At 38.0% G+C, this 21235-nt stretch overlaps 1 protein-coding gene across 2 annotated transcripts; it reads left to right on the top strand.

Annotated features, from left to right (window-relative positions):
• Positions 1 to 12159: 12159 nt before the first annotated feature.
• Positions 12160 to 13524, top strand: Sprr2d (small proline-rich protein 2D). Of its 2 annotated transcripts, XM_087613812.1 has the most exons (2): positions 12160 to 12248; positions 12908 to 13524. In XM_087613812.1, the coding sequence occupies exon 2, from the start codon at positions 12927 to 12929 to the stop codon at positions 13170 to 13172; it is 246 nt and encodes an 81-aa protein (XP_087469938.1). In that variant the 5' UTR covers positions 12160 to 12248; positions 12908 to 12926; the 3' UTR covers positions 13173 to 13524. The 2 variants fall into 2 exon arrangements, with proteins under 2 accessions (XP_087469938.1, NP_001395843.1); NM_001408914.1 differs by lacking the exon at positions 12160 to 12248 and having other exon boundaries at positions 12927 to 13524.
• Positions 13525 to 21235: the final 7711 nt, after the last annotated feature.

Here is a 21235-nt window from a genome sequence, read left to right as displayed (position 1 = left end):
TTATCACTCTTGATTATTTTATCCTCTTCTGTTTCTGACTACTTAACGAAAGAAACTTTCATCCTCAAAAGACTGTAAACAGGAAGAAGAAGACAAACCAACTAAATAAAAGACACTCACCAGGTTCTCCAATACAGTTTTGACTTGAGTACCAGGAGTCTGCAGTCACATGGTCAAGGACCAATTTATAGAACTAGCTGGCCATACCAATGAGAGCAGAGGTGACTGAGAGTGGGCAGTTCCAAAAAATTCCCAACCAAAATGCAAATCCATGGATGACAGGCTTGACTGGGACTCACAAAATTGGAAATCCATTTCTGTTCCTGATCATTATTATTGTGACTCATTGGACATCACTAATATTGTGTCAGTCACACTGCACATTGAAGGGCTAAAAACCTCCTAAAGTATTCATATAACTCATAGATTAGGAGGAGGACTGTGGCCTTGAGAGCAACAAACAGAGGAAAACTCTACAACAGCATGTAGTCCTTAGGACACTTAGTCCTCAGGTCTCCCCTTCTCCTAGGCATACCCATTACGGTTGAACTAACTAGTGAATAGTTTCGTTGAGTTCTAAAGTGTTGTGCTGTATTATATGTATCCCCGCCCTTGACAAATACCTACAACATCCCATGCAGGACTAATATCGAAAATCCACAGGTAATTCAAAGTAAAGGAGAGGAGCCAAAAAAATAAAGAGAGGGTTGGTGGGGAGAGGGAGAAACAAAAAGAAAGAAAAATATGAAAGCCAGGAAGACAGACAAAAAGAAGAAATAAAGGTAGGAAAGAAAGACAGAAAGAGAAAAGCAGAAAAGGAAGAAGGGGAGGAGAGAGAGAGAGAGAGAGAAAGAGAGAGAGAGAGAGAGAGAGAGAGAGAGAGAGAGAGAAAGTAGCAGGAGAGATGTTACAAGGGTTAAGAGCATTTAACCTCTTTCAAGGGACCCAAGTTCTCTTGCCAACATGAATGTCTATCAGATCACAAATCCCTATACTTCCACCCCCATAGAACCTGGTATCACATTCTGGCATCCTAAACATTGTATTCGTGTGCATTAACACATACACAGATGCATACATGTACACGTAATAGAATGAAGAGGAGGTAATTCCTGTGGAAAAAGTGGTAGAGAGTTCAATACAAAAACAGAAGATAGAAATGGTACAAATGTCATTAAAATGGTTTAATAAAAACTCAAGAAATTATATTGATTTATATTTATATAAAATTTACTAAATTTCATTTATTATACACTAGGCACACAGGTGTTTATATGATTCCAGATGGATTGGCATACTTCTCTGCAGTCCACCTTTTACGGTTTCAGAAAATACTCTCTATTCTGCTAAGTAGGGGAAGCAATTCAGCACTTGAACATACATGTATAACCTAGGATCCATAAAAATGAATGAATGGCAATGTATGCATAAAGATATCATAAATGGCCTTCACATGTTGGGGCCAACCCAAAACTGTAACCACTGCTTACTACTGAGAACAGTGCTGTGCCTGAGTGTCTCTGGTTTCAGTCTGTCTCCCTGGTTGTCATTGTCACAAGTCAAAACCTCAAGAACCAATGAAGAACTACAGGAAACACTCAGAAATATAGAGACACACATGTTGGCAAACACAGAAATTTCATTTTAAAAGGAAAAAGAAATACAAATGTGTAACCATAGTAAACAAGGAAAAGTTGTATAGGGTAACAGAAAAAAAAATCACAAAATTCTAATGAATTCCCTCTCTGTTCAACATCTCCAGATGGTAATGTGTCCTATCCTTGAATAGTTTGTATACCTACTAGGACACTTGGAGAAAATGTATTGTTCATTTGCAAATGATTGTCAGCTGAAGATATTTTGTAGATTAAGTTTCTGGGTGTCCGTTTGACTCTCAGTACTGAAACGCATTCAGGCCTAGGCTTGTCCTCATCCTGTGACTACTATCACATTCTCTGAAAGATCATATGTTCACCAATTCTGTTGTGCTTAGAAGCATAATGACTTCAACATGCACAAGACTCTAAATGTTATAGTAATAGGATGGACAAGTATGTGAACTTGGCATAGATGCCTGAGAGTGGGGATGTAGAGTATGAAGAGAACAACTCCAATATTTAGACGCCCCCTAGTGGAGGATTGGGGACTCTAATCCGAGTGCGAAAGTTTTGTTCCCAGGGTGCTCATATCTAGAAGAGGAGCAGGGACAAGAATGGAGCAGAGGCTCACCAATGACGTGCCCAATTTGTCATCCATCCCGTTGACAGGCACCAACACTGACAATATTACCGATGTTATAGTATGCTTGCAGATGGGTGACAAGCATGGCTGTCCTCAGAGAGGCTCTACCAGCAGCTGACTGAAAGAAATGCAGATGCTCAAAACTAAGTACTGAATTGAAGATTGAGATGCTTTTTTTGGTCTTGTAGGAAACAGTGAAGGAACTTAAGGGGATAATAACCCAATACTTACCTGGAATCCTAGGAGCTCTGAGTGTCTGGATCACCAAGCATGGAGCAAGCATGGGCTGGTCTGAGGCCCCAGGCATAGATGCAGAAGTGTACTGCTTTGTCTGGACAGTACAGGAAGATATTGCTAGTCCTGTAGAGACTTAGTGCCCTAAGGAGAGGGAATGCCTGGGAGGGGGACACATTCAGAGTTTAGCAGGAAGGGGCAATTGGTGAATGAATTCCATGGTGGTGGGACTGGGAAGTGGCAGCATTAGGAATGTAATGAAATAAAATAATTAATGAATACTAATTTTTATAAGAGACAAGAGAGAGAGAGAAGGAGAGGGAGAGAGAGAGAGAGAGAGAGAGAGAGAGAGAGAATGGAATTAGGTAGGAAGAAAGAAAGGAAGAAGAAAAGAAGGAAAGAAAAAAGAAAGAAAGAAGGAAAGAAAGAAAGAAAGAAAGAAAGAAAGAAAGAAAGAAAGAAAGAAAGGAAGAAAGAAAGGAAACAGAAAAAAACATTTTAAAGTACCAGGCATGAAATAATAATAGACTTTGATATGTGGAACAAATTATAGCCATTATATACTGATGTTTGTTTACATGTCAACAACAGTTCATCACATCTAAAATATAGAAATAGATAATGGTAGCATCAAAGAAATTTATACTGCATAAAAAGTAAAAAGTAATAGTAATATTTTGATTGAACAAGAATGTAGTTAAATATTTTAATCAAATATTTTATAAGAAATTCATTATTTAAATTCAAAAATAGAAAAAAATAAACAAAAATACAGTACCGAAAACACATACTGGTAAACTAGAAGTAAGCTTGAACACTTCCTGAAGATGTTTTTTGACCAACCCATGCCTTGAGAAACACGATACAAACTTCTACTAACAGCTTTCTCCAGAGAGGATTCTCTGCACTTTATCTAAGTCTATACTTTGATAAAGAGATGGACATGCAGCTTTTCAGTTCCCTACAATATTTTTATCTCAAGGAGGAACATGGGAGACAGGCTGGCTTCTTCTCACTTCGGTATTCTGAATGTTTTTCTATGTAGGAAAGACTCCTGGCATCCACTACATGCTATTTAAGAAAGATATGCTGAAATGTTTCTAAGGCATCATTAGAGAAAGAAAGATAACTATAGGGTTTTAGTTGTCCTCATAAAAACTTTCACCCAAAATTGTCTTTTGGAAAAACACCTTGAGGAAACTGACTGTGCTTTGAGAGAATAAACCAACAAAGACTCCTAATAATCATGGAGATCCACACCTTTACTCAAGGAACTTGTAATTGGATTGAAAATCCTGATGGATGCAGGGGAAATGTGGACTAAACTTCACTTATTAAAAGAGAGTAGGCATTAATTTTATTGTCCAGTGTACAGAAAGGATTCAGTACTTGCTATAACATTAACTAACCAGTGTGTTGAGTACTTAAAGAGAAATGCTGGAAATCTGCAGTAATTTCCTATTCTAAATTAACAGGAGAATCACAACTATATCAGCATATGTAATTGAGGAAAATATTTAATTATGTTTTACTTGTGTACATAAATATATGTATATATATATTTTAATCTATTTATTTATATGTGTATACTGCAGCAATCTTCAAACACACCAGAAGAGGGCATCAGATGCAATTATAAATTATTGTGAGCCACCATGTGGTTAACCATACCAATACTATCCAAACTATTCCACAAAATTGAAATAGGCAGAGTGCTACCGAATTCCTTCTATGAAGCCACAATTACTCTTATACCTAAACCACACAAAGACCCAACAAAAAAAGAGAACTTTAGACCAATTTCCCTTATGAATATCGACACAAAAATACTCAATAAAATTCTGGCAAAACGAATCCAAGAGCACATCAAAACAATCATCCACTATGATCAAATAGGCTTCATCCCAGGCATACAGGGATGGTTTAATATATGGAAAACCATCAATGTAATCCATTATATAAACAAACTGAAAGAACAAAAGCACATGATCATTTCATTAGATGCTGAGAAAGCATTTGACAAAATTCAACACCCCTTCATGATAAAAGTCCTGGAAAGAATAGGAATTCAAAGCCCATACCTAAACATAGTAAAAGCCATATACAGCAGACCAGTAGCGAACATTAAACTAAATAGAGAGAAACTTGAAGCACTCCCACTAAAATCAGGGACTAGACAAGGATGCCCACTCTCCCCCTAATTATTCAATATAGTTCTTGAGGTTCTAGCCAGAGAAATCACACAACAAAAGGAGATCAAAGTGATACAGATTGGAAAAAAAGAAGTCAAAATATCACTATTTGCAGATGATAGGATAGTATATTTAAGTGATCCCAAAAGTTCCACCAGAGAACTACTAAACCTGATAAACACCGTTAGCAAAGTAAATGGGTATAAAATTAACTCAAATCAGTAGCCTTACTCTACACAAAAGAAAAACAAATCAAGAAAGAAATTAGGGAAATGACACCCTTCATAATAATCCCAAATATTAGAAAATAACTAGGTGTGACTTTAACCAAGCAAGTAAAAGATCTGTACAATAAGAACTTCAAGACTCTGAAGAAAGAAATTGAAGAGGACCTCAGAAAATGGAAAGATCTCCCATGCTCATGGGTTGGCAGGATTAATATAGTAAAAATGGCCATTTACCAAAAGCGATCTACAGATTCAATACAATCCCCATCAAAATACCAAGAGAGTTAGACAGAACAATTTGCAAATTCATCTGGAATAACAAAAAACCCAGGATAGCTAAAACTATCCTCCACAAATAAAGGACTTCTGGGGGAACAGTATTCCTGAACTCAAGCAGAATTACAGAGAAATAGTGATAAAATCTGCATGGTATTGGTACAGAGACAGACAGATAGACCAGTGGAATAGAACTGAAGACACAGAAATGAACCCACACACCAATGGACACTTGATTTTTGACAAAGAAGTCAAAACCATCCAATGGAAAAAAGAGCATTTTCAGCAAATGGTGCTAGTTCAACTGGAGGTCAGCAGGTAGAAGAATGCAGATCGAACCATGCTTATCACCCTGTACAAAGCTTAAGTCCAAGTGGATCAAGGACCTCCACATCAAACCAGAAACGCTCAAACTAATAAAATAAAAAGTGGGGAAGCATCTCGAACACATGGGCACTGGAGAAAATTTCCTGAACAAAACACCAATGGCTTATGCCCTAAGATCAAGAATCAACGAATGGAATCTCATAAAACTGCAAAGCTTCTGTAAGGCCAAGGACACTGTTGTTAGGACAAAACGACAACCAACAGATTGGGAAAAGATCTTTACCAATCCTGCAACAGATAGAGAGCTTATATCCAACATATACAAATACTCAAGAAGTTAGACTGCAGGGAAAAAAATAATCCTATAAAAATGGGTTTCAGAGCTAAACAAAGAATTCTCAGCTGAGGAAGGCCACATGGCTGAGAAACACCTAAAGAAATGTTAAATACCTTTAGTCATAAGGGAAATACAAATCAAAACATCCCTGACATTTCACCTCACACAAGTGAGAATGGCTAAGGTCAAAAATTCAGGTGACAGCAAATGCTGGCAAGGATGTGGAGAAAGAGGAACACTCCTCCATTGTTGGTGGGATTGCAGACTGGTACACCCATTCTGGAAATCAGTCTGGAGGTTCCTCAGAAAATTGGACATTGAACTACCTGAGGATCCAGCTATACCTCTCTTGGGCATATACCCAAAAGATGCCCCAACATATAACAACACATGCTCCACTATGTTCATAGCAGCCTTATTTATAATAGCAAGAAGCTGGAAAGAACCCAGATGCCCTTCAACAGAGGAATGGATACAGAAAATGTGGTACATCTACACAATGGAATATTACTCTGCTATCAAAAACAATGACATTATGAAATTCATAGGCAAATGGATGGAACTGGAACATATCATCCTGAATGAGGTAACCTAATCACAGAAAGCAGACATGGTATGCACTCATTGATCCGTGGCTATTAGTCCAAATGCTTGAATTGCCCTAGATGCCTAGAACAAATGAAACTCAAGAAGGACGACCAAAATGAGAATGTTTCACTCCTGCTTTTAAAGGGAAATAAGAATACCATTGGCAGGGAATAGGGAGGCAAAGTTTAGAACAGAGGCAGAAGGAACACCTATTCAGAGCCTGCCCCACATGTGGCCCACACACATACAGCCACCAAACTAGATAAGATGGATGAAACAAAGAAGTGCAGGCTGACAGGAACTGGATGTAGATCTCTCCTGAAAGACATACCCAGAATGCAACAAATACATAGCAGAATGCCAGCAGCAAACCACTGAACTGAAAATGGGACCCCCATTGAAGGAATCAGAGAAAGGACTGGAAGAGCTTGAAGGGGCTCGAGACCCGTATGAACTACAATGCCAACCAACCAGATCTTCCAGGGACTAAGCCTCTACCCAAAAACTATACATGGACTGACGCTGGGCTCCAACATCATAGGTAGAAATGAATAGCCTACTAAGAGCACCAGTGGAAGGGGAAGCCCTTGGTCCTGCCAAGACTGAACACCTAGTGAATGTGATTGTTGGAGGCAGGGTGGTAATGGGGGGAGGATGGGGAGAGGAAGCCCATATAGAAGGGGAGCAGGAGGGATTAGGGGGATGTTGGCCTGGAAACCAGGAAGAGGAATAACAATCGAAATGTAAATAAGAAATACTCAAGTTAATGAAGATTTAAAAAAAGGCTAATAATAAGATGAATGGTTTCTTCTTAGTAAATATAAAGTTCAGCCTGTCAGTAAGAGAGACTGGCTGTGAAAAAATAAATTGCTAGCTTATGTTTTTTAATTTACATTAAGTTGCTTAGGTATGGTTGTAAGTGTATTCTTGGAACGAATGTGTCTTTTACTTGTATTACATAAAATGTTCAATCATTTAATGTCATTGGGGAAAATGGTATTTTTGTAATTCATGGTAATTATTCACATAAATAAAAATAAAATATAATCACATTGGAATTTTTATGTTGCTTGAAAGATTTCTTGGGATATATAAAGTCTTCAAGAAGAAATAAAAATTTTGGAGCTTGTGGAACCTTGCTACATACATGGGGTGTGTGTGTGTGTGTGTGTGTGTGTGTGTGTGTGTGTGTGTGTGTGTGTGTTCTGTGTGTGCATATATTCCCTTTCCCTTTTCTCTGTCCTGAGAGAGTTTACCACAGGGAAACAAAGCATTAAAGTTTATTCCTTCAGAAAGAAGTCTACCCAGTGAATAATTGCCTACTCCATACCTCCTGAAATTAACCTGACCTATTGAAACTGTCTTAAACAGGCATTTATATTTAAAAACTTGTTATAACACATGTCCCCAAAGCTGTTGCCAGTAAGTTGGATTTGTTCTTGTACCTGGGATGACTTTTCTGTCCTCAGTGAGAGAGGAAGTGCCTAGCCTCACAGACTTGAAGTGCCAGGATGTGGGTGGGGGATAACCAATTGAGCCCCTCCCTTCCAGGGAAAATTGGAGGTTTTTGGGGTAAGGATTGTCTGAGGGAGTGGTCACAAGGAAGGCAGTGAGTAGGATGTAAAGTGAAAGAATAAAATAAATAAAATGCAAAATAAAATAAAATGGAAAGCCTGTTTTTCTTAACAATGTGCTACCCATTCATATATTTCTATAATTAGTTTCTATTCTTGGTCATGATTTGTGCACAATTTCAGTATCTGATTTATTGGAAGCCATGACATCAAAGTTACATTAGCTTCACTTAAGGAGAAGCATTTTCAACTGCTATTCAGAAAAATATTGTATAATATACAAATATTTCATTCTGAAATAATTTCCCAGTTAAATTAAATGTAAAAAGAACTTGATATAACTGCTTTTGCTGTACATCCAGTGTTCTGATAAATTCAATTCTAGAGATTTAAAGCTTTAAACATTACTTTGGTTTTCTAATAATTTAAAAGAAAATTGTTCAATCTCCCCATATTTCTACAACTTTGAAGTATACTTCTTCCTGTTTCTATTTTTCCGCAGGGCAGTATCTGTTTTTCATTTTGTTATGATTACCTTCTGTCAATAAACCTTGGTGTATCACAGAGAACTTATCTCCAGATAAGACTATGCATTTTACAGTGTTATGTAGCTCAGCCTGTAGGGTTTGGCTTAAGAATGAAATATATTTCACATTTTAAATATGAAGAATCTTTTGTTGTAGCTTTTTTGTGTGTTTTTAGGAAGATTATCTGTGACTGACAGTGGTATACATACGAGGGTTATTCCTTTTTTTCCCTGATGAATATCTCTATTCCTGTCTATCAGTGATTAATTAATAAAATTTTGCGAACTTGGCTTATATATATAAAGCTGCAGTTTCTCAGTTGATTGTTTCCTTTTTTAATTTTATTTTTTTTAACTTGAGTATTTCTTATTTACATTTCGAGTGATTGTTTCTTTTTTTACATGTAGTGGTACTTTTTCATTCCTCTGCTTGGCTTTAAAGTTTCTGTTGCAGATGATGGTCACCAATTCAGGGAAGCCTAATATTCTACTTTCTTGGAGAATGACTTTTTTCACATGTTCACTTCTATCTGTGTACAGCATTGTGTTAATGGTATTTAGAAAATATCAAAATAAAAGCCTGAAGACTTTTTTAATTGGATATTTCCATTTCATTTTTAATGTAGTTTCATTATATTGCAAGCAATGGGGGGTACCATGATTCAAGCAAACATTGCTGACAGTTCAAACCAAGGTAAGTATATTCCACATTTACAATGTTTACCATTGATTATGGTGAAAACAATCCTGTGAAGTAGAAATTTGAAAATACAAAAAACTTCACTGAACTTATGTTTGCATCGATTGTAGCTTAGATAACTTTCAGAAAACTTTTCATATTCTTCTCTCACCTACACTGTACTCATGGAAACCAAAATCATCCTGTAAGACTCCGTGATTTGAAATTTGAGAGAAATCACACAGTATTTGTTTTCCACTTCTTGAGTAACTTCAGTTAACATGCCTGAGTTTTGTTCATAGTTATTGCATACTATGCTCTTTCTTTTACATGCCCATACACTATTATGTCATGTGAGGTATAAATAGGAGAATTATACTTTTTTCCTTGATGAATATCTCTCTTCCTGTCTACCAGTGATTAATTAATGAAATTTTGCGAACTTGACTTGTATATATATGTAAAGCTGCAGTTTCTAAGTTGATTTTTTCTTTTTTTACATGTAGTGGTACTCTTCATTCCTCTGCTTGGCTTTTAGTTTCTGTTGCAGATGATGGTCACTAATTCAGGGAACCCTAATGATTCTATTTTCTTGGAGTATCATTTTTTTCACGTGTTCACTTCTATCTGTGTACAGCATTGTGTTAATGGTTTTTGTTAATGGTTTTTTTTTTCAAAATATCAAAAAAAAAAACCACCTGAAGTCTTTTAATTGGATATTTCCATTCCATTTTTAATGTAATTTCATCATAGTGCATGTAATGAGTGGTATCATGATTAAATCAAACATTGCTGACAGCTCAAAACTAGGACAGTGTATTCCACAATTTCAATGTTTATCATCGATTATGGTGAAAATAATCATATAGTGTAGAAATTTGACAATACAAAAAACTTTACTGAACTTATGTTTGCATACATTGTAGCTTAGATAACTTTCAGAAGACTCTTCATATTCTTCTCTTACCTATACTGTTCTCACTGAAACCAAAATCATCCTGTAAGACACTGTGATCTGAAATTTAATAGAAATCACAGAGTATTTGTTTTCCTCTTCCTGAGTAACTTCAGTTAATATGCCTGGGTTTTGTCCATAGTTACTATAGATTATACTCTTTCTTTTACATGCCAATACAGTATTATGTGGTATGAATTTTCATCATATTTATATATATATGATATATTTTCATCAATTTATATATATGTATATATAATATATATATATAAATGTTTGTTATTTTTATGTAGGTCATTTTTCACTTAGACATGAACTGTATTTAGGACGGAAACTAGACATGAGAAGAAATATTTAGAAAATTATTTTGTACATTTCCTATTCTTTTAGCAATAACTATACAATAAAATATGCAAGATGCTGTAATAAATTCAATTAGTACTGGAAAATTTTGATGATATTGTATAAAAATTCATACATTTCAACAATGTCTTCAAAACCACGTATGGTTATCTAATATCGATTCAATAATTTGTATAATAAGAAATGACTTTCCATATTTGTTGGACTAATGTACTCATCTACAATTTCAGTATTTGTACTCCTTTTATTCCACTGTTCTGCCAGTTCCTGTTATTATGTCAATGATACTCATTCTTACACAGGTAAAATTGTTCTGGTGCAATTTTGGGTTTTGTTTCTTTAATAACTGGAAATATTGAACATTTTCTTGTTACTGTTATTTGTGGAAACTGTTAATTATACCCCAAACTTATCTTTAGTAAAAATTGAACTATTTCATGCCTTTTCATTTGCACAGACTACAGAACCTAATTAGTTGTATGTAAGTGAAAATTTTAGAAACTGCTGTCCACATTGTGTGCACCACCCTTACTACCACCTCATTTCCATCTGCGAGATGACCATCTTCATTACCAATTGCACGATTATTATCATAAATGTACAGGCTATCACACTATCCACTATTACCTACCTTCCCTATCATTGCCATCCTCACTCTTCTCATCCCTATAAAGCGCATCATATCCATGTCCATCACTATTTACATGCCTATTGACTCCAGGAAGGAAAATATCACTTGTACTACCACCTCAATAGCACAATGACAACAGTACAATTGGTCCATTAAAGATGTGGTTTGCACATAATTAGCATAGGTATTGTGTTCCAACACATGTTATATTCCATCTTCCCTTTATTTTCTTATGTGTATTTCATCAATAATATTGAAGATAATAGATGGATGTAATCGGGTTATCATGTTTGTTTATCTGGAGGGGTTTTATGTATGAAGTGGAACATTTTCATATTTTTAATTTTGCTCTCGTACTTATTATCATTATTATTTACATATTAATTTTATATCCTATTCTCAGCCCCTGGTCCTTTTCAACTTTTCCCATATTCTCTTCCACATCCTCCCTCACTTTTTCCTAAGAGCAGGTGGGTTCCCCTTTAGGGTATTGCCACCCTCATACATAATTCGCTGTGATGCTAAGGGAATCTTCTCCAATGAAGCCAGAGACAAGGCAGCCAAGTTAGAAGGAAGGAGGAATGAATTGAGTCTAAGCACAGGGTTGTCATACATGAAGCTAAAACCACAATTAAAATTTTTAATACTTTCTTTCAGTCTTTTGGAAAATTATATTTAAAAAATAGAACAATAAGTGAGCAAAGGCAACAGAGAATAATAATAAGATAAATAGAACAAATAAAATACACACTGAAGGATATATGAGAGTTGTAACAGAGGAAAAAAACATTGGTTATAATCACAAAAGAGCACATAGGTAACCAGTTAGACCTTACTGAAACTTAAAACAGGGAAGGACTCACTGAGTCACAGCTCTCAACAATGACAATGTCCAGGAACAGGATGTTTCCCATTTTGTAGAGTACCATTCAAGCCAGTCATGCATGGATTTGCATTTTGGTTTGGAAATTTTCGGGCCTGCCCACACTCAGTCACCTCTGTTCCCACTGGGATAACCAGCCAGCTCTATAAATTGGTTCTTGACTGTATGACTGCAGACTCCTGACAGTCACATCCTAGACTACTTTGGAGAACCTGGTGAGTATCTTTTCTTGAGTTGGTCTGTCATTTTGTCCGTTCTATGTGCTATAGGCAATTTTAACAGAGTAAGTGTCTTGAGTTCAGTTTTGGTTATTTGATGAATGGGACCTACCTAGCAGTAAGAAAATTCACAGTGGATACAACAGTGAAGAGTAATACATGGCTTTCCTTTACATATAATAACTTGTAGAATGCAGAGTATTTCTCTTTCATATGCATCATTTGGTGTTCTTTGAAAGGCTATATACTTAAGTAGGTATTACAGTCTGAGACTTTCCTCAGCTGTCCTTTATTCTCCAACCCCAGACAACCTGCTGGGGTAATACATGTAATGAAGAGGATAGGAACTGGTGCTGTTATTTTTCAGGGCACCAGTACTTGTGATAGCCTGTCTTAAAGGTGTTCTCTGGTGTAAACAGCATCACTTGTTTCTTTGACAAAATACTTTATCTTGAGAGAAGGACTGAAACACAGGATCATTTCGCAAGGCTGCTGCAAAAGAGTGCTGACAGGAAAGAGAAAAGCCAGCAAATCCTAAAATAAGAGTTGGGAAATAATGTTGATGTTCAGAGAGACAAGTTCAGTTGATAATCCATAGCTCCACCTCTCTTCTCTGAATTTCTCACCCCTGAACACCCTCATGTAATCTCTTTCAGATCCTGAGACTCCAGGAGTATGTCTTACCAACAGCAGCAGTGCAAGCAGCCCTGCCAGCCTCCTCCTGTGTGCCCAACTCCAAAGTGCCCTGAGCCATGTCCTCCTCCTAAATGCCCTGAGCCTTGTCCTCCTCCAAAGTGCCCAGAGTCTTGTCCTCCTCCGAAGTGTCCAGAACCTTGTCCTCCTCCCTCATACCAACAGAAATGCCCTCCTGTGCAACCTCCTCCAACCTGCCAGCAGAAGTGTCCACCAAAGAGCAAGTGAGGACTTCAGCACTCATCAGGACAAGGGGAAGAGAAGAGAATCTGTCTCATGTACTTGCAAAGGAACACCTTCCTCTTCCCTCCATAGTCTTTCATGAATGCAGAGGAATCTTGTAAACTTTTCCCTCTCCATGTGCCTGTGATGACCCCTTACACAGTAGATTTCCTGTTTTTGGTATCAAGAGCCTGCTGAAAATGATCTATCCTAAGTGATTCAGTGTTCCAGATACTCAGTGGGAAGTGTAGCTCTCATCTAACCTGTGCACTTAGAAAATGTTTCTCAAGATGTCAGTCACCTTAGTTGTAGTGCTGCCACTGTGATTCCTGAATAAAGTACAATCTGTTGAATGGTATTATTGGGTCCTTTTTTCTTTTTTCGTTTTTTATTAGACAGTTTTTATTTTCACTTCAAATGTTATCTCCTGTTGAGGTTTCCCAGTTATGAGTCCCGTATCCCATCCCCCTTCCCTACTTCTATAAGGGTGTTCATCCTTGACACCCACCCCTATTCCATTCACACCCTCCTAACATTCACCTGTAATTGGGGGCCCAGCCTTGGCAGGACCAAGGGCTTCTCCTCCTATTGGTACCCAAGAAGGCTCTCCTCTGTTACATATGCAGCTGGAGCCATGGGTCTCTCCATGTGTAGGCTTTGTGTAGTGGTTTTAGTCCTTTGGAGCTCTGGTTGTTTGGTATTGTTGTTCTTATGGTGTTGCAAGCCCCGTCAGCTCGTTAAATTTCTTCTCTAATTCCTCCAACAGGGACCCTGTTCTCATATATATATATATATATATATATATATATATATATATATATATATATATATATATATATATATATATAAAATGTTGTATCTCCATGTAAAGCAGGCTCTGAATGGCCATTCCTTTAGTCTCTACTCCAAACTTTGTCTCCATATCTGCTTCTATGTTTTTCTTTCCCGTTTTAGGAAGGACTGAAGCATTTGCACTTTGGTCACCTTTTTCTAGACCTTCATGTGGTCTCTGGATTGTACCATGGGTAATTCGAGTTTTAGGGCTAAAATCCACTTATCAGTGAGTGTATACCATGTGTGTTATTTTGTGATTAGGTTACTTTACTCATGATGATATTTTCCAGTAATTGGAGACCCATTTGGACCTGGGCTCTTTTTGTTTGGGAGACCTTTAATGACTGCTTTTATTTCGTTAGGAGTTATGGGGTTGTTTAAATGGTTTATCTGTTCCTGATTTAACTTCATTACCTAGTATCTGTCTAGGAAATTGTCCATTTCCTGCACATTTTCAAGTTTTGTTGAATATAGGCTTTTGTAGTAGGATCTGATGATTTTTTGAAAATATGATTTTGAATTTTCTCTGATTGTGTAGTTATGTCTCCCTTTTCAATTCTGATTTTGTTAATTTGTACACACTCTCTGTGTCCTCTCATTAGTCTGGCTAAGGGTTTATCTATCTTGTTGATTTTCTCAAAGAACCAAATTTGGTTCTGTTCATTCTTTGTATGGTCCTCTTTGTTTCTACTTGTTGGATTTCAGCACAGAGTTTTATTATTTCCTGCCTTCTACTCCTCCCAGGTGTATTTGCTTCTTTTTGTTCTAGAGCTTTTAGGTGTGGTGTGAAACTGCTGATATATGCTCTCTCCTGTTTCTTTCTGCAGGCACTCAGAGCTATGAGTTTTTCTCTTAGCTCAGTTTCATTCTGTCCCATAAATTTGGGTATGTTGTACCTTAATTTTCATTAAATTCTAAGAAGTCTTTAATTTCTTTCTTTATTTCCTCTTTGACCAGGTTATCATTGAGTAGAGCATTTTTCAACTTCCATGTATATGTGGGCGTTCATCCCTTACTGTTATTGAAGACCAGCTTTAGCCTGTGGTGGTCTGATAGCACGCATGGGATTATTTCTATCTTTCTGTATCTGTTGAGGCCTGTTTTATGACCTATTATATGGTCAATTTTGGAGAAAGTACCATGAGGTGGTGAGAAGAAGGTATATCCTTTTGTTTTAAGATAGAATGTTCTTTAAATATCTGTTAAGTCCATTTGGTTCATGACTTCTCTTAGTCTGTCTATGTTTCTGTTTAATTTCTGTTTCCATGATCTGTCCATTGATGAGAGATCCTTTGGTGTTCTATATCCAGGATTGTTTCCCTTTATACTTTCTTTGTTGCTTCTATTTCCATTTTTAATTCCTTCACCTGTTTGATTGTGTTTTCCTGGAATTCTTTCAGAGATTTTTGTGATTCCTCTCTATAGGCTTCTACTTGTTTATTTATGTTTTCCTGCATTTCTCTAAGGGAATTCTTCATGTCTTTCTTGAAGTCCTCCAACATCATGATTAAATATGATTTTAAATCTAGATCTTGCTTTTCTGGTGTGTTTGGGTATTCAATGTTTGCTTTGGTGGGAGAATTGGGCTCTGATGATGCCATGTAGTCTTGGTTTCTGTGGCTTGGGTTCCTGTGCTTGCTTCTCGCCATCAGGTTACCTTGTTCTGCTATTTCTGACAGTGGCTAGACCTTCCTTTAGGCCTGTGTGTCAGGAGTACTGTAGACCTGTTTTCCTGTTTTCTTTCAGCCAGTTGTGGGAACAGAGTGTTCTGCTTTCAGGTGTGTAGTCTTTCTTGCCTACTGGTCTTCAGCTGTTCCTGTGGACCTGTGTCCTGAGTCCACCAGGCAGGTTGCTTGGAGCAGAAAAGTTGGTCTTACCTGTGGTCGTGTAGCTCAAGTTGCTCATGGGGGTCTGCATTTGAGCTCTCCATGAGGGCAGCAACCAGGAGGGCCTGAGCCACCTTTTCTTGGAGCCTCCGTGCACTGGGGTCCCAGATGGCATAAGTTGTTTTCTTCTGGAGTCAGAAATGTGGGCAGAATGTAATCTCTTCTGGCCCCCCCAGGCATGTCTGCCCCTCTGAAGGTTCAGCTCTCCCTTCCACGGGATTTGGATGCAGAGAGCTGCTGATTGGTCCCTTCAGGTCCGTGTAGTGTCTGGACGGGGGGGGGGGGGGGGGGCTGCCCCTCCAGTGCCCCTGTCTTCTGGTTCCCAGAGACCCTATACAGTTTCCTTTTGGGCAGGGGTTGGCTCTCTGCCTCTGGAGTCTCACAAGTGCCCACTTGTCCGGGCAGTGAGCTCTCTCTCCCACAGTGTTTGGTAGCAGGGAGCTGTGGGCCTGGATCAGCGAGGTTCTGGCTATAGCTAAAAACCGGAAGTGTCCAGTCCCAGAGGAATTTTGCCTCTGTGTGTGTCTGGACCTCGGGGAACCTACAGCTCCAGTACCCTTATTATTAGTCTTAAAACAAAATCATAAAAACCCTTCAGAGCATCAAATTTTAAACTTTTATATATAAAAAGCCAACACTATCTTCTACTTTAAATGTTCAAAGACCACACTAACTCAAAAACAACTTTTTAGTAAATCCTACCCAAAAGCTGACAACAAAAATTGATACAAGAATTTATTCATCACCAGGATCACCAGCTCAGCCTTAACAAAACACAAATCAACTAGTAGTTGTTGGGCTGCCATTGTTCTTGTTTCACGACCTGAAAAACTCCTTTAATTATCATGAGTTTACTTTTTGAATATTAAATGGTTCTCCAATATTTTCTATGTCAAAGTCACTAAGAAAAACATCTTAACCAACTTTTGCTAAAAATCTACATCTGTAAATTCTTTCTCACTTTTATTGGTTATTTTATTTGTTTGCATTTCAAATGTTATCTGCCTACCTGGTTTCCCTTCCACAAGCACCTATTTCATTCTCCTTCTCCCCTGCTCCTATAAGAGATGTCAACAATTCACCTACCCACTCCTGCCTTTGTCCGCTAGCATTCCCCTACCTTGGATCATTGAACACCACAGGATGAAGGGCCTCCTCTCCCATTGATACCAAGTAAGGGAAACCTCTACTACACAAGCAGCTGGAGCCATGAGTCCCTCCATGTGTACTCCTTGGTTGCTGATTTAGTTCCTCGGAGCTCTGGGGTATATGGTCCATTGATAATGGGGCTCTTTCTATAAGGTTGCAAATCCCTTCAGCTTTTTAAGTCTTTCCCATAGCTCCTCCATTGTGGTCCCATGTTCAGTCCAGTGATTTGCTGCAAGTATTTATATCTGTATTGGTCAGGCTCTGGCAGAGCCTCTCAGAGGACAGCCATGCCAGGATCCTCTCAGCAACCAATTTTGGCATTAAGAATCTTGTCTGGGTTTGGTATCTGCAGATGAGATGGTTCCCTTGGTGGGGTAGTCTCTAGATAGCTTTTCCTTCAGGCTCTGCTGCTGTTTGTGCATTTCCTTTAGACAGGAAGAATTCTGTGCTAATATTTTTGAGATGTGTGGGTGGCCCTTTCCCTCAAAAGTGGGCTGTACCTAACTTCTGGATATGGTCACTACAAGTTCTCTATCCCCTTTCTTAGTTATATCAGCTAATACTATCCCTCTTGGGTCCTGGGACTCTCTTGACTTTCTGGCATCTGTGTCTTTCTCATGTCTTCCCCCAGTCTCCCAATCCCCACTGTTACACACCTTCATTAAATTTCCTGACCCTATGTACTTCTCTCTCCTATCTCCTTCTACACTTGATCTTGGCCTTCTTTTTTCCTCCCCCTCCCTCCCTCTGCCTCCTGTGATAAATTTGTTCACCCTTCTATATTCTAAGAGTGGTAGTTAAATCATAAATGTACTCCAGTATCACTGCTTGAAAAAGATCCATCACTAATATTGTGTCAGGCACACTGCACAATGAGGAGCTGAAAACCTCCTAAAGTATTCATATAACTCATTGGTTAGGAGGAGGATGGTGGCCTTGAGAGCAACAAACAGAGGAAAACTCTACAACATCATGTAGTCCTCAGAACACTTAGTCCTCAGGTCTCCCCTTCTCCTAGGCATACACATTATGGTTGCGCTAACCAGTGGATAGTTTCCTTGAGTTCTAAAGTGTTGTGCTGTATTATATGTATTCTCCCCTTGACCAATACCTACAACATCCCATGTGGGTCTAATATGGAAAATCCACAGTTAACTCAAAGTGAAGGAGAGGAGCCAAAAAGATAAAGAGAGGGGTGGTGTGGAGAAAGAGAAAGAAAAAGAAAGAAAAATATGAAACCGTAACCACTGCTAACTACTGAGAACAGTGCTGTGCCTAAGTGTCTCTGCTTTCAGCCTGTCTCCCTGGTTGTCATTGTCACAAGTCAAAACCTCAAGAACCAATGAAGAACTACAGGAAACACTCAGAAATATAGAGACACATATGTTGGCAAACACAGAAATTTCATTTTAAAAGGAAAAAGAAATAAAAATGTGTAACCATAATAAACAAGGAAAAGTTGTATAGGATAACAGGAAAAAATCACAAAATTCTAATGAATTCACTTTCTGTTGAACAGCTCCAGCTGGTCATGTGTCCTGGATTTGAATAGTTTGTATACCTACTAAGACACTTGGAGAAAATGTATTGTTCTTTTGCAAATGATTGTCAGCTGAAGATATTTTGTAGATTAAGTTTCTCGGTGTCTGCTTGTCTCTCAGCACTGAAACGCATTCAGGCCTAGGCCTGTCCTCACCCTGTGACTACTATCACATACTCTGAAAGATCATATGTTCACAAATCCTGTTGTGCTTAGAAACATAATGACGTCAACATGCACAAGACTCTAAATGTTATAGTAGTAGGATGGACAAATATGTGAACTTGGCATAGATGCCTGAGAGTGGGGATGTAGAGTATGAAGAGAACAACTCTCAATTTTTAGAGGCCCCCTAGTGGAAGATTGCGGACTCTAACCAGAATGTAAAAGTTATGTTCCCAGAGTGTTCACATCTAGAAGAGGGACAGTGACAAGGAAGAAGCAGAGGCTCACCAATGACCTGCCCAATTTGTCATCCATCCCAGTGACAGGCAACAAAAACTGACACTATTACTGATGTTACGTTATGCTTGAAGATGGTAGACAAGCATGGCTGTCCTCAAAGAGGCTCTACCAGCAGATGACTGAAAGGGACGCAGATGCTCAAAGCTAAATACTTAATTGAAGATTGAGACCCATTTTTTTGGAGTTGGAGGAAACATAGAAGGAACTTAAGGGGATAGTAACCCCATACTTACCTGGAATCCTAGGAGCTCTGATTGTCTGGATCACCAAACATGGAGCAAGCATGGGCTGGTCTGAGGCCCCAGGCATATATGCAGAAGAGTACTGCTTTGTCTGGCCAGTACAAGAGGATGTCATTAGTCCTGTAGAGACTTAGTGCCCTAAAGAGAGGGCTTACTAGGGAGGGAAAACACTCAGTGTTTAGCAGGAAAGGGCAATTGGTGAATGAATTCCATGGTGGTGGGACTGGGAATTGGCAGCATTAGGAATGTAAAGAAATAAAATAATTAATGAATACTAATTTTTATAAGAGACAAAAGAGAAAGAGAAGAGAGAAAAGAGAGAGAGGGAGAGAGAGAGAGAGAGAGAGAGAGAGAGAGAGAATGGAAATTAGGTAGGAAGAAAGGAAGGAAGAAAGAAAGAAGGAAAGAAAAAAGAAAGGAAACAGAAAAAAACATTTTAAAGTACCAGGCATGAAATAATAATAGACTTTAATATGTGGAACAAATTATAACCATTATATCCTGATGTTTGGTTACATATAAACAACAGTTCATCATATCTAAAATATAGAAATAGATAATGCCAACATCAAAGAAATTTTTACTGCATAGAAAATTAGATGCTGAGAAACATTTGACAAAATTCAACTCCCCTTCATGATAAATTTCCTGGAAAAATAGGAATTCAAGGCCCATACCTAAACATAGTATAAGCCATACACAGCAAACCAGTAGCTAACATTAAACTGAATGAAGAGAAACTTGAAGCAATCCTACTAAAATCAGGCACTAGACAAGGCTGACCACTCTCTCCCTACTTATTCAATAGAGTTTTTGAAGTTCTAGCCAGAGCAATCAGACAACAAACGAAGATGAACGAGATACAGATTGGAAAAGAAGAAGTCAAAATATCACTATTGGCAGATGGTATGATAGTATATTTAAGTGATCCCAAAAGTCCCACCAGAGAACTACTAAACCTGATGAACAACTTCAGCAAAGTGGCTGGGTATAAAATTAACTCAAATAAATCATCAGCCTTCGTCTACACAAAAGAGAAACAGGCCGAGAAAGAAATTAAGGAAACAACTCCCTTCATAATAGTCCCAAATAATATAAAACACCTCAGTGTGACTTTAACCAACAAAGTGAAAGATCTGTATGAGAAGAACTTCAAGCCTCTGAAGAAAGGAATTGAAGAAGGTCTCAGAAGATGGAAAGATCTCCCATGCTCATGGATTGGCAGGATTAATATAGTAAAAATGGCCATTTTACCAAAAGCGATCTACAGATTCAATGCAATCCCCATCAAAATACCAATCCAATTCTTCAGAGAGTTAGACAGAACAATTTGCAAATTCATCTGGAATAACAAAAAACCCAGGATAGCTAAAACTAGCCTCAACAATAAAAGAACTTCTGTGGGAATCACTATCCCTGAACTCAAGCAGTATTAGAGAGCAATAGTGATAAAAATGGCATGGTATAGGTACAGAGACAGACAGATAGACCAATGGAATAGAATTGAAGACAGAGAAATGAACCCACACACCTATGGTCACTTGATTTTTGACAAAGGAGCCAGAACCATCCAATGGAAAAAAGATAGCATTTTCAGCAAATGGAGGTCAGCATGTAGAAGAATGCAGATCGATTCATGCTTATCACCTGTACAGAGCTTAAATCCAAGTGGATCGAGGACCTCAACATCAAACCAGGTACACTCAAACTAATAGAAGAAAAAGTGGGGAAGAGTCTGGAACATATGGGCACTGGAGAAAATTTCCTGAACAAAACACCAATGGCTTATGCTCTAAGATAAAGAATCAACAAATGGAATCTCATAAAACTGCAAAGCTTCTGTAAGGCAAAGGACACTGTTGTTAAGACAAAACAGCAGCCAACAGAATTGGAAAAGATCTTTCTCAATCCTACAACTGATAGAAGGCTTATATCCAAAATATACAAAGAACT

The sequence above is a fragment of the Rattus norvegicus genome, chromosome 2 (genome assembly GCF_021556685.1).
Source record: "Rattus norvegicus strain SHRSP/BbbUtx chromosome 2, alternate assembly SHRSP_T2T, whole genome shotgun sequence".
Lineage (NCBI taxonomy): Eukaryota > Metazoa > Chordata > Mammalia > Rodentia > Muridae > Rattus > Rattus norvegicus.
This window is presented reverse-complemented; position numbering and strand designations above follow the sequence as displayed.